Below are 13,881 nucleotides of genomic sequence, written 5' to 3'. Positions count from 1 at the left end.
TACTAGTCCATAGTCCATAGTCCATAGTATCCATCATGTTTATATTTTGTAGAAATAGAGCATTAATAGATAAAGCAGTTGGTTTCTGCCTCAATTACTCTATCTCTTTCAATTCAATCCATTCATAACCTTCTCCGCCATGTAATTCCCAAACTCCACCCTTTGCCATAACCATGGAAGGAACCGTCTTCCCCAATCGCCCCACATTCCCAATTCACCCCACCAAGCCCACCCCCGCCCACCGCCTCAAATTCAACACCTCCACCCTCCCCCTCCCTCCTCTCCAGCAGCAGCAGCAGCAGTCTTCCCACTCTTTCCCCCTCGATTCCCTCCTCCAGCACCTCCTCCACGTCTCCCACCCTGTCAAATCCTCCGTCCCGCCCCATTTCCGCAAAGATGCCGCCGCCGCCGACGACACTTCGATTGCGATTCCGCTGATCAGCCAAAGGGCTTTAATCGACGCCGATTTCCTCCCGCAGAACTGCAAGTCGCTTCTCGAATCAATTCTGAAGCTCCCCGTCTCTGAGCTGCGCTCCTTCTTCGATTCCGCCAAGTCGGAATTGCTTCATGAAGTTGATTTGATTAGTCTGCTGAAGGGCTTGGATGTCACCGGAAACGGCGCGAGGGCGGTCTTGCTGTTTGAATGGGCTGTTCTCAATTTGGACGCGTGCAATAGTGATCGATTGGATAATCAGATTATCGAATTGATGGTCAAAATTCTTGGTAAAGAGTCTCAGCACTCGGTTGCATCGAAGCTGTTTGATGTTATTCCTGTGAGGGATTTCGCGCTCGATGTTCGAGCGTGGACGACCATCTTACATTCGTATTCTCGCAGTGGGAAGTACGAGAAGGCAATAGCGTTGTTTGATTTCATGAAGCTGAGAGATTTGAGTCCGACTTTGGTTACTTACAATGTGATGTTGGATGTTTACGGCAAGAAGGGGCGATCTTGGGATAAGATTTTGGGGCTTTTAGATGAGATGAAGAGTTTGGGGCTTGAATTTGATGAGTTCACTTGCAGCACTGTGATATCTGCTTATGGCAGAGAAGGGTTGTTGGAGGAGGCGAAGAGTTTCTTCGATGAGCTCAAGTTAAACGGCTATGTGCCGGGTACTGTAACGTATAACTCGTTGCTTCAAGTTTACGGGAAGGTGGGGATCTACAACGAGGCGTTGAGTGTGTTGAGGGAGATGGAGGAGAACAATTGCCCTCCTGATTCGGTGACTTATAACGAGCTTGTGGCTGCTTATGTGAGGGCGGGATTTCTTGAGGAGGGAGCTTCGTTGATCGAGACAATGAGGGGTAAGGGTGTGATGCCGAATGCTGTCACATATACGACTGTCATTGATGCCTATGGCAAGGCTGGGAAGGAGGATAAAGCGCTGCGTTTCTTCAAGCAGATGAAGGAGTCGGGATGTGTCCCCAACGTGTGTACTTATAATTCCATTATCGGGATGCTGGGGAAGAAGGCGCGTGCGGAAGAGATGATGGAGGTGATATGTGATATGAAGTCCAGTGGGTGCACGCCAAATCGTGTAACATGGAACACGATGCTTGCCATGTGTGGTACGAAAGGGATGCACAAGCATGTGAGCCACGTATTCCATGAGATGAAGAAGTGCGGTTTTGAGCCGGATAGGGACACTTTCAATACCTTGATAAGTGCTTATGGTAGGTGCGGGTCTGAGATCAACGCTGAGAAGATGCACGACGAGATGATAAGGGCAGGGTTTTCGCCATGTATCACGACGTATAATGCGCTTCTAAATGCCTTGGCTCGGAAAGGGGACTGGAGGGGGGCGGAGTCTATTGTTGCAGACATGAAGAGTAAGGGTTTTAGGCCGAACGAGACGACACATTCGCTGATGCTTCACAGCTACTCGAAAGGAGGGAATGTGAGGGGAATCGAGAGGATCGCTAAGGATATCTACGAAGGTCGTATATATCCGAGCTGGATGCTTGTGAGAACTCTGATTCTAGCAAATTTCAAGTGCAAATCACTCGCTGGAACGGAGAGAGCGTTTCAAGAGTTGTTGAAGAAGGGCTACAGACCCGATATGGTGGTGATGAACTCCATGGTCTCCATCTTCTCGAGGAACAAGATGCACGAGCGTGCTCATGAGATGCTGGATTTTATCCGGGAGAATGGGCTGCAGCCGGATCTTGTCACCTACAACAGCTTGATGGATATGTACGCTAGGTCTGGCGACTGCTGGAAGGCGCAGGATGTACTCAACGGGCTGCTGCAGGGTGAAGGGAAGCCGGATCTCGTGTCTTACAACACGGTCATCAAGGGCTTCTGCAGGCAGGGGCTGATGGAGGAGGCGATGAGGGTTTTCTCTGAGATGACGAGTAGGGGGATAAGGCCATGCATCGTTACCTACAACACCTTCATAGCTGGCTTCTCGTCGCGCGGCCTGTTCCAAGAAGTCGACGAAGTGATGAGTTATATGATCCAGCATAACTGCAACCCGAATGAGCTAACGTATAACACCATTGTAGATGGCTACTGTAAGGCTAAACGGTACAAAGAGGCCATGGATTTCGTGGCCAGGATCCGAGAGCAGGACGCCTCCCTCACCGAGCCAGCTCTGCAGAGGCTCGTCTCGCGCGTAAGGCAAAACATGGAGTCATGAGACTATGCATCTGTACACTTTTGCTAGATTATTTATACATACTGTTTTTATGGATTTTAAAGTTGTAAGCATTTCAGCATCTTTCTTCTACTGTGAAATCAACATAAATGGAAGGGTGATTTTTCATTTCTTGATGTTAACTGGGAAAGAGCTTTATTCAATTGGTTACAAACTAATAAAATTAGTAATCTAACTCACCCTTTACTCCCAACTCTCTTTTGATGCTTCAAACACTCACTTGTTTGGCTTTCAAGATTGTACCTTTCGATCTTTCCGATCCGACCCACTCTTGAACACGATCCACCATTACAGGTGAATCTTTATTTTCTCTGATATCTTCATGATGTCTGAATAGATCCTGTCTCCTCCCAGCTCCACTCCAGATGCACCGGCAGCCACCCGCAACACATCCTTGATCAAAGCAACGTTTCCCATGATGTCGACATGTGCTCCACTCTCCAGACCCCTTCCATGTAGCAAGTTTGCAGGTGCTATGTGTTTGTACTCTCGTATGTAGGTAGCGCTTCCAGAGGGATTGAACCGCGTCTTCCCTTTCCATCCCTTGGCGCACATGAAACCGGCACTCAAAACTGGTACACTTTCGTCTCCATCGACAAAGTATACCCCACCCTTTAGACAGCCATTGTGGCTGCCATCTGCAGAACTGTCGATTTGGAGAGGTATACTTCTGCACTTTCCTGGGGGTGAGAGCTTGTACACGTATGATCGCTCTGTAGGAATCCCGACCCCATATAAACTGTAAATCTCCATGTCAGGAGCTTCAGGTAACCTGTAATCGAAAAAGAAGTTATGCATCGACAGTGTGTTGAAATTGATAGTCACAGGCTAAATAATGCAGTTGTTCTTACTCTGTCTCGAGCGGATTCGACCAGTACTTGTAGTGGTTATATTTCGGATCACTGAGATTTTCTGCTATGCCATGTGAGAAGTGAGCTTCAGCCCTCTTCATCATCTTTGGTGCAACGGATCGAAGAAGATCCAGTAACGTGTCTGCGGTGTACACTCTTTCTTCAAAAATCTTCTGTATCGTTTCCTGGCTCACCTCGTCGTATTCTGTCTTAACTTTTCCACAGGATGCATTAGACTTTGAAGATATAGCATCGGGTGAAGATCCTGTCTTGCCAAAGGAGACGATCCTTCCAAACTTCGTCGGTTCTTGTACTTGAAAACTGTGTCGACCATCAGTTTCATTGCCCTTCGTCTTTGACTGCTGCTGATACTTTCTCGTCCCCCAGTCACATACATGATCTTCCTCCGGAGACCAATCCAAGTTGCCCCAAACGGCCTCTCCACCTTTAGGTAACAAAGAGACGAGCGAGTCCCATGTCCGCGACACACGCATGACATGTTCCAGAGCTTGAAGCCGAAAAATCTCGGAATCCAAGAGACCAGGCGCCATAGCTCTGCACAAAGTTTGATCATATCAAAGTATAGTTCGATTTCAGAACAAATATCGAACGAGAGGCTTGCGTACCTGAGAAAAGCAACATCTTTGCTCTCTGCGGACAGTATGCTACTAACGGCTTTGGGAACGCCTAGAAACACCGGACCTATATTCATTATCGACTTGATGTGCTTGGCACACCAGCCTCGGCCACCCCCTCCGGCCGACTCGACCCACTTCATGAAGTGGAGAAAATAGTTGGCACCCATAGAATGTGGCACCACCACCACTTTTTTATACCCGTTCGAGACATACATAAGCTCGATTTTGCTCTTTAATCTACTCAGAGTTTGGTCCCTCACCTGCTTCACCAATCACCAAGATATTAAAAGTTGTTGAAATAATTACAGACATATTTTATCAGAATTGATGCAAAAATGTACCTCTGTATTTTGAAAGGATAACCTCCAATCGTAGGCAGCCATGTGCATATTTTTCTCCTCATACCCAATTCTAGCTAAATTCTCAATCAAATTGGCCCAAACAAAGTAACCTGGAGCGAAATAATCGGCTGCGACCAGCCCGGAAGAGGCTCGCACCCGGATTCCGGCTGGGTCTAGCCCTGTTTCGTTGTCCAGGGACAGGTGCTCCAACCAACACATTGGCCTGAATTCCAACAAAAAAGCTCAATTTGATGTCAACACATACAATTCAATCAAGAATCTCAATTTTGAATTCAATCACACTCTCAACCAACTGCAATACATACAATTCAATCAAGAATGCTCACTTTTGAAGTCAAGTCACAACATCAAACAAGTAAAATACATACAACTCAATCAAGAATTCTCAACTTGAATATAATCACAACCTCAACTAACTAAAATACATAGTACAACTCAGGCAAGAGTGCTCAGTTTTGAAGTCAATCAAGAATGCTCATTTTGAAGTCAATCACAACCTCAACAATTCAATCAAGAATGCTCAACTTGAAGTCAATCACAATCTCAACCAACTAAAACACACACAATTCAATCAAGAATGTTCAACTTGAAACAATCACAACCTCAACCAACTAAAACACGTACTACAATTCAATCAAGAACGCACAACTTGAAATCAATCACAACCTCAACCAACTAATACACATACAATACAATCAAGAATGCTAAATTTTGAAGTAAATCACAGGTCACAACCTCAACCAACTAAAACACATATATATCAATCAAGAATGCTCAAGATAGAGACAATGGCAACCTCAATCAACTAAAACACATACAATTCATTCAAGAATGCTCAAGATTGAGACAATGACAACCTCAACCAACTAAAACACATACAATCCATTCAAGAATGCTCAAGATAGAGACAATGACAACCTCAACCAACTGAAACACAGGAAACTCAATCAATAATGCTCAATTTTGAAGTAAATTACAACCTCAATCAACCCCAAAATAAAACATACAAAAAGCATTGAGCCAATAAAGACTAGTATATCACTCAAACCTCTTGAAAATCTCAGCAAAGCTACCGGCCCAAAGCCGCTGGCGGAAGAGGCCATCGGAGCACGGCCTCCCCTCCCACAGCTCGAGCCCCCCGGTGACAATGCCGGGCACCAGAACCACAGGGTGCAGGGCCACGACGCCCTGCCGCCTCAGCCTCACCCCCGGTGGCTCAGCACCGGGTAAACTCGCCGGCATGCAGTGGTGCAGGAAGAGCAGCAGCCACCACGCCGTGCACATCAATCCAATCACCCAACAGCAAGAGTCTATGCACCTCCACTCCTTCACACCCTTCCTTCTCAATCCATCCTCTCCCGCATCACAATTCTCCCTCATTTTTCTCTCATCCCTCTTTGCCCTTTGCTTTTTATGCTCATTACATGATGATTGTGATGATGGCTCCAGAAAACAGAGCTTCCGGAACCGCAGAATTGCAGCCATTGCATCGAAAGATCAGATTTTTTTTTTCAAGAAATGGCGCAGTTCATCTTCAAATTGGGATGAAGAAGAAGCCCAGAACAAAAAAATATATGAAAGGTGAAAGAATAAAAAAAAAGGTGAGAAATTGAAGGTTGGAAGGGGTTGTGAAATCCACGTGGAGGAGGGGGAGATATGTAGGTGTCTGTGAAATCTTAATTGAGGAAGGCTCTTGTGGTTGATTATGGAAAACAGAGAGGAATAAAGATGGGTTTTTTGGGGGGTTTAAATCAAGAATTTGAGTATTTGCCGAATTGAGAATAATGGATGGTAGGAGAGTTTTTTTGACTTGTTGTGTTTGGTGTCGAATTTTGATGATGCAACCGAAGAGATATGGGCTGACTAGTTGACTCTTTTCGATTGCAAATTTCATTTCATCTTCCTGTTTCTAATTTTACTAATATGATATATACAATGAGAATAAAGTATTTTTGCAAATAAATAAGCCAATTCTTTCATTATGGTAATCTTATAATGATATGCCAAATCTTGAATTATGCATATATTTGTTTTCTGAATTATTCAAAACAAAATTAAATAAACGTAATATTATATACTCTATTAATTACTAGGACTATAAAGTAACGATATAGTTATGCAAGTAAGAATTTATAGTTGTGATGTAAGTGAAAATTAAAAGTGGTGATTGTTGGTTGTGAGTCTTGTGACACCTGTGTGCAATGCATGGAGTGCCACTCTCTCACCGCTCTCCTTACTTTTTCATCACTACTCTGTGTGTTTTTGTGTGTGTGTGTGAGAGAGAGAGTATCCAAGAAGAAGACCCCCAATTATCGGAGAGAAACACAGAGGTGTTTCCAGATCATCCATGGCGGTGGTTTGGCTGTGGCCATCTGTATATTTTCAGGCTTACAATTTAGTAATAATGGTGAGGTTCGATTTGGTAGATGATTACAATAATAAGATTTATCCGGGATTAAATTAATAAATGAATGTGAGGATGAGATGGTTAAATTATGAATTACGATATAATCTTGGTATTGTGAAAGCACGTGAAAAACTAAGCTTTAAGAAAGATACGACCTTTAATCGCGCAAATAGTTATAGCAACCGAACTGTTCATAAGAAGACATCTCGATTTATTAAAGAAGATAGTACTAAGATAATGTGGAATAGAAAAATAAGATAAGATTTACTTATTTAGAACTGAAAGTAATATAATTTGAGATGGGATAAATAATAGTAGTGAGATTCATTGTAATTGTAGATTGTAGAAGCGTGCCATGAGCCAAACTTATGAGCAAAAGACAACCGAACGGCACCCACAAAAAATATATAACTTGTGGGGTTGGAGTATCAATTTCAGAAGGAAAAAAAAATAATTCGTTTTACTTTTTTTCTTTCGAATAATAGCTGAAATAGCTAAATTACTTCTTCTAACTATGCCGTAGGTGGATTGATTTCCCAAGTATTCTACCATTACTATGCCACTTTATTGAATTTCTTCAATCGGTTATCACATATTGCGTTAAAGTAACATGATATCTATGCAAAATTGATGTGAAAAAATTGAAGGGAACATATTCTTATAATGAGTTTGCCACAAATGTAGCATGTTATGGTAGGAGTATCATTTTTCTACTTTGCAAAAGCATACAAGTATAAACCATTTAAAATAATAATATGAATTGTCAATATATAATTGGATGAAAGTGTAAACAGCAAATCTCGAAAGTGTTGGCAATCTTGAAAGACTAAATCGAAGCACAATGCCCAAGGAAACTGGGTGATGTCTATGATCGTATTCTTTGTATGTATATTAATTGTACTACTCCAGTATACTAAATTACTACTAATAGTCACAGTGAATCAGAAAATGAGACATGGAATTCACCTGTCGTAGAAGAGTCGTTATTTACTTTCATTAAATACGATCGCTTTTGAGTGGCAACACGTTCTTTGGTACAATTTGGTCGTTTAGTAGTACACCATCTAGATTGGAATCCAGATTAAAATCGAGATTAAGTTTCAAATTAACACCATTTTGTAGAGTTGTAGTAAGTAATATAACTGAGAAACCAAGATTAAAAAAAAAAAAAAAAAAAAAAAAAAAAAAAAAAAAAAAACAGGTATTCGATACTAAGGTGTCAATTTACGTTTTCATCCTTCCCTCACCACAGCCCGTAAAGACGCTAAACCACCGGAAAACGCTGCACTATCTACTGCGGAACAAACATCTCTACCTCAGCCATAAAAGAACCATCGGAAAATGCAGCATTATCTACCACCCAAGACAGCCCCTTAGTCATAAGTGCGAGTTAGCTTCTAGTCCTAATAACCTAATCTTGTCCTAACACACCCATATCAATAGTTTGTCGACTATACATGAATGATGGATCAAGATTTTGAAAGAAATTATGAAAATGATTTATAGTTGCTTCCTGCAACCAACAACTTAACATAACCAACTCTAATCCACAAATTAAGGTGTGGATATATCATGATAATAATGAGCAGTATAATTACATCTTAGAAAGCACAAAAGCATTTTGAGCAAGAAAAAGAAAAGAATAATGAGAAATGATAGACTAAAATCGTTTAAGAACAAAACAATACATGAGCTGGCTCTCTTCAAGGCAAACTAGAGCAACAAGTAACTAGCAAACCCCCTCTAAAACTTTTCATCACCAAAAATTTAATGGAGGTAAGGTTTATATCTAGTGAAGGAAACTTGTCAAAAGATATTAGACAAATACAAGATATCGACGATCATTACAACCGTGTAGCCTATAGGCTTGTGAGGCGAAGAAAGAATATTGTTTATGAGAGAGAAATGAATATGGAGAGAGCACAGCACATAGAATAGAACATAAACCAATGCACTATATTTAGTGCTCAACTTGCCACGGGTTTTGAGGTTGCCTTCTTCACTGCCTCAGCATACGTCCTGTGTTGGTAGGTAAGGGTCGACTCCAGCAGGTCAAAGAGCGACGTCTTCGGATTCCATCCTGATCATTTTGCAGTCAATACAGAGTGTTAGAGAAGGGAGTGATGACTAGCACCAGTTGAATATACAAGGGGGAGGGGGAGAAACTATTTCATTACCAAGTTGTTTGTTGATGATAGTCATGTCTGGAATTCTCTTATCACTGTCATCGTATCCTTCGCCATAAAACTCTTTTGAACTCACATCTACCGTTGGTGTGTCTAGTGATGATTCACCGCTCACCTTCGCGTAAACCTGAAGAGTATTGAATTAGAGACCAGCACAAACAGAAATCCAAGAATGAAAGGTGTAGTGTAGTCGCTTCTAATAAACATATATTACCTGAGTCATCATTTCAGCAAGCTGCCTTACTGTAACTTCGTTGTTTGGGTTGCCCACATTGAAAATATGGCCATTAGCCCTAGCTGGGTTTTCCTGAATAAAAAAAGAGAACCATTTAGCCAAAGTGTAATGTGGAGTAAATAGCATACAGAAACAGAAGCAAAATGAAGTAGTATAAAATAAAAGTGAACATACAATCATCAAAATAACAGCCTCAATAGCATCCTTAATGTAAACGAAGGTTCTCTGTGACTGTCCCCCGTCAACAAGCTTCAGTGGTTCACGCCTCAAGAGATTCTGCAAAATTAAACAAGATCAGAACATAAAACAAGACATGAATAGTAATTCTAAAGGGCCACTGTCTCAAACAACAAATGAAAGATACATACATTGCTAAAGCAAGCGAGAACTCTCGGAACACCTTCGCTGGGGCCATCAATACCAGGAATGAAATCCATCCTGGGACCAATCCAGTTGAAGGGCCTCACAATTGTAAATTCAAGACCGTTCTCAGCACCCTCAGCTGTAAAGCACATAAGAGTTAGGGTAACATGTAAGGAAATTTCCACACACAAGAACCGACAGACGAAGCATGAATGAATGCATCATTAACTCACCATAAATCAATCTCTCAATCAACTGCTTGGCACAAGCATATGACCACCTCTGCTTCTCAATGGGGCCAAAAATGCAAGGGGATTCATCCTCCTTGAGCAGAAAATAATTCGGATCCTGATGCAAGATGGCGGATTTTAGACTACATTTAGAAACCATACTTGCTCTTGTAAAAAATACTACACATTTCCTCCAAGAAGATAAAGACAAAGCACTATTGACAGAGCATATATGATCTTCAGAAGGTAAAGTTCAAGATCAAAGCAAATGCAAATAATCATTCCTCAGGAGGATACCAATCTTATGGAATCTGATAAAGAATAAATGTAATTACAGCAATGGACAAACTAAAATCTAGGTCTAGTAACCGGAACAAAATATCCTACTCTAATACATGAGCAATTGAGCGACACAACCAAGCTAAAAAAATGAAAAAAGTACATCTACTGCAAATAAAACCCTTCAGATCAACCATAAAGACTTGTTATGATGAACCTAATAGTAACGGAATGGTTACCTGCCGTAGTGGGCTATCTTTTGGCAAGAAAGCACCAATGGTTTTCCCATAAATTTCACAAGTGGAGAAATGTATGAGACGCTTGTTGTTTTCTGAACAGTATTTGACCTATATGCAAAAGAGCCAGAAAAACTTATAAACTGATCAACAGGTAAATCATACCAAATCGTAACATCTTACAACCTGAAGATTTAAAAGCTAGAAACACAGAGAAACTCACCACAGGCAGAGCATCGATGAAATTGCTGTAAATTGTATCAAGTGGACGCGTGTTATAATCAGCTGGAGTACATATAGCAGCAAGATTGATGGTCTGAAACAGGAAAAGGTTCGTATCAAATAGTCTGAAGTCTAGCAAATACTAGTAGTAGTTAATTCACTACAGTAAGACGGAACTAGAAATTTTCCACTAAGCAGTAATTCAGCATAAAATCGTAAGAAACCTCCGCAAAAACTATATAGCCTCAGCTCAAATTACATATCCAGTGCAGATCCAAGAGATTCATAAATCAAGGCAATATCTACCTACTGAACTTCAAATCAGGACAAAATAAACAGTGAAGACGCATTGCTCAATTACGATTTATCAATATCCGCCACGCAAAGACTCAATCAACGCAAGCAGCAAAGAAGCCAGAAAATTCAGATCCGGAACCAAAACCTAGCAATTGGAACAAAATGCAAGAGAAGCGAGGGAAAATTACGAGATCTGCCATGCGGATGAGGCCTTCGAGACGCGAGTCGTTCTTAATGTTGAGGCGGTGGAACTGGATGCGGTCTCCCCACTGCGAGGTCGGCTCGAGGAGGTGCTTGATCTTGTCATTGTAGACGTCGACGGCGAGAATCCTGTGAGCAGTCTCGTCCATCAAGTACTCGCAGAGATGCGAGCCGATGAAGCCGCCGGCGCCGATCATGCATATCGTAATCGGCTTAATCGCATTGCCGTCCAGATCTACTCTTGCGGTCGCCATTTTCGGATTGGAATCCCTGAATTCGTAAATTTGGGGAATTGAGATAAATTTGGAGGAGAAAATGCGGATGTATTTAAAGCTGGAAAAAAAAGGAGGGAGGAGAGGTATCCAGTCGCTAGGGCCCCACTCGCTTCCCAGACGTCTAATCATCACTCGCCTAATCATTTCCGTTCAATCTACTCGCTCTTGCTTGCGGCCACGTGGAACGTTGGAAATTGGTAATTAAGATATTTGTAACTTTGCACGCGGTATTTAAAAATTTTCAATTCGAATATTTACCAAAATAGTATTCAGATGATACGATGACTTAATTAGACACCAAAATTACATCGTAATAATTTAATTTTTATAATTATGTGATATTCTAGATTACATAATAAATGGTTGGAAAGTCATTAATCGGTATTAATTGATCATAATCTGATTTTCTTCTATCAATCAAAAAATTAATTGTTTTATTCTATAGTGTACTCATTTGATTTGAATATTTTTTATATAGAATATAAAAGTAAGAGATGGTTTAAATACTCTGTAACTTCAAATAATAAAGGAGTAACAAATTAAACTTTATTTTTTATAGTGCCGGTAGTTTATAAAATAATAATATGCCGGTGGCTATTACGCATTGAAGCAAATGAGCTGTCGGTTTCTCTTAAATCACGTGGATCTTATCTTTTTCGCCCAATTTGAAATCAAATACTGCTACTAACGTCAGACATTTAACTAATTACTCGATAATTAATCACTGCCATAATGCCATTTCGGATCCCATGTTGCACTAGTAGTACTTTATAATTTGTTAAATTGTCCTAAAATCATACTCTTACAATTTTTTAAATTAATTATAAAATTATGAAATTCTAATTTGTTATCAATTATTTCGTGATGAATTTTTAGTGAAATTATATCTAATATATTATTTTTTCAAAGTTGTGGTAGCAATCATAATTCAACTAAATTTTATGTGTTTTTAGGCAATTAAAAATATATTTTTTCTATATTTAGCTAATAAATGTGGATAATTAATCCGTGACAGGGCCGATTAATCACCTTAATATTACTTTTAATGTCATATACAAGTTAATTATTACTATAGTGCGTATAATTGATTAAGATACGTCCTTTTATTCCTTTATTTATGATGAGTTTTTAAGTGTTCAAATCTAGTCCTAATGTGAATTAGAAGTAACATGTTATTAGTCATTTAAATAGGAACCATGCAAATAATTACGTGTCTCCAGCTAATGACAACTAACAATAGTTTGGCATACATAAATAATTGATTTCTGCCTTGACAATAGAGTGAAGAAGGCGACAAATAAAATAAAATCCCATGCTACATCTTTCATTAAATAATTGTTTTTGTTCCCTGAAACCAATAATCAAAAAATTTACTACTGCTACTATACTATATAGTACTACATTGGAGTCACTACTAAATAGGGAGCAGTACTACGAGCATCCCCAAACATTCCACTAAACTCAAACTCATTTTAACATAAATCTCACATTAAATATTGATTTTACTCTAACCATTTACACTAAACTCAAACTTAAAAGAATATTTTCTATATTATGCATTTTTTACTCACAAAATTTGAAAAACTTTTAGATATTGATTTAGTATAAACCTAAAGATAGGTATTTTTTTCTCAAAAACCAAAAATAGGATTGGTTTTTGAATATTATTAGAGCTAAATACCTATCTAATTTTAGGTTTTAATGTACCCTTGGAGATGGTTTAAGATACAATTTTATTGAGCTTATAACCTCACCTCCTTCAAAGTGTTTGACAAAATAAGCTTCTAAACATCATACTATAGTCTATACACTATATAAAAAAGAAAACCTTCAAGAACTTATACAATCATTATAAAAATAATTCCTTAATTTATCTTTTCACAATCTTCATGATTATTCTATAATTTATAGACTCTTAGAAATATTTTAAAATAAGGCAAAACAAGCCCATTTCTCGTCCACACACCTAGTGCACATTATTCACATGCATCGAATTGTAAAACAGTATAAATATGTCAGTAAATAATTAGAGTTAATACTTAAAAAGCTCTTCTTATTTAAAGTGGATATTTATATAAAAATCAGAATTGTATTTAAAAATATAAAAAATTGAGAAAAATATGAAAGTGAAGTCCGTGCTCGTGCCACCGACACATTAATAAAAAAGGCACAAGGAGGAAACCGCATATCTAGTGGACGTAGAGAAATGAATAGAATCCAAAGATCCTACGCGCGTAGAAGAAAGCGTGTATGCACCTTCGCGGAAATAGTGACGTTTTAATGGCCCATTTCACCATATGCACATAAAACGTGTTAACTTTCGCTTTCTTCTTGATTCACCACTAGATTGTTAATTGGCTTAATTCTAAAAAAATTAGTTTATCTTATATTTTCCAAAATTTAAATAACATGTTACTAAGTTTCAAAAGTTATCGATTATTTTAT

General features: G+C 39.6%; 3 protein-coding genes across 3 annotated transcripts; 1 reads left to right on the top strand and 2 right to left on the bottom strand.

The window, feature by feature from the left end:
* Positions 1-86: 86 nt before the first annotated feature.
* LOC125210555 (pentatricopeptide repeat-containing protein At2g18940, chloroplastic) lies at positions 87-2,762 on the top strand. The gene has a single exon (XM_048110095.1). It carries the CDS (start codon positions 174-176, stop codon positions 2,634-2,636), a length of 2,463 nt encoding a protein of 820 aa, XP_047966052.1. The 5' UTR covers positions 87-173; the 3' UTR covers positions 2,637-2,762.
* On the bottom strand, positions 2,741-6,262 carry LOC125210556 (putative phospholipid:diacylglycerol acyltransferase 2). Its single transcript, XM_048110096.1, has 5 exons — positions 5,554-6,262; positions 4,485-4,707; positions 4,132-4,403; positions 3,506-4,060; positions 2,741-3,426 (listed from the first exon to the last, which is right to left on the bottom strand). Exons 1-5 carry the CDS (start codon positions 5,988-5,990, stop codon positions 2,943-2,945), a joined length of 1,971 nt encoding a protein of 656 aa, XP_047966053.1. The 5' UTR covers positions 5,991-6,262; the 3' UTR covers positions 2,741-2,942.
* Positions 6,263-8,555: 2,293 nt separating this feature from the next.
* Positions 8,556-11,464, bottom strand: LOC125214329 (UDP-D-apiose/UDP-D-xylose synthase 2-like). Its single transcript, XM_048115314.1, has 9 exons — positions 11,149-11,464; positions 10,665-10,757; positions 10,445-10,552; positions 9,930-10,044; positions 9,702-9,835; positions 9,508-9,609; positions 9,313-9,405; positions 9,090-9,225; positions 8,556-8,992 (listed from the first exon to the last, which is right to left on the bottom strand). Exons 1-9 carry the CDS (start codon positions 11,413-11,415, stop codon positions 8,880-8,882), a joined length of 1,161 nt encoding a protein of 386 aa, XP_047971271.1. The 5' UTR covers positions 11,416-11,464; the 3' UTR covers positions 8,556-8,879.
* Positions 11,465-13,881: the final 2,417 nt, after the last annotated feature.

Source organism: Salvia hispanica, chromosome 3 (assembly GCF_023119035.1).
Source record: "Salvia hispanica cultivar TCC Black 2014 chromosome 3, UniMelb_Shisp_WGS_1.0, whole genome shotgun sequence".
Taxonomy (NCBI): domain Eukaryota; kingdom Viridiplantae; phylum Streptophyta; class Magnoliopsida; order Lamiales; family Lamiaceae; genus Salvia; species Salvia hispanica.
The sequence above is the reverse complement of the archived record's forward strand: the minus strand, read 5'-3'. Positions and strand labels throughout refer to the sequence as shown.

Bases quoted from the DNA above. Each gene is read 5' to 3' on its own strand.
- LOC125210555 (XM_048110095.1), top strand. From the start codon at position 174: ATGGAAGGAACCGTCTTCCCCAATCGCCCCACATTCCCAATTCACCCC.
- LOC125210556 (XM_048110096.1), bottom strand. From the start codon at position 5,990: ATGGCTGCAATTCTGCGGTTCCGGAAGCTCTGTTTTCTGGAGCCATCA. The intron at 4,708-5,553 runs GTTTGAGTGATA...GTTGGAATTCAG, and splicing joins TTTGCTGAGATTTTCAAGAG to GCCAATGTGTTGGTTGGAGC. The intron at 3,427-3,505 runs GTAAGAACAACT...TTTCGATTACAG, and splicing joins TCGAATCCGCTCGAGACAGA to GTTACCTGAAGCTCCTGACA.
- LOC125214329 (XM_048115314.1), bottom strand. From the start codon at position 11,415: ATGGCGACCGCAAGAGTAGATCTGGACGGCAATGCGATTAAGCCGATT. The intron at 10,758-11,148 runs GTAATTTTCCCT...TTCCTGTTTCAG, and splicing joins TCATCCGCATGGCAGATCTC to ACCATCAATCTTGCTGCTAT. The intron at 8,993-9,089 runs GTAATGAAATAG...CAAAATGATCAG, and splicing joins TATCATCAACAAACAACTTG to GATGGAATCCGAAGACGTCG.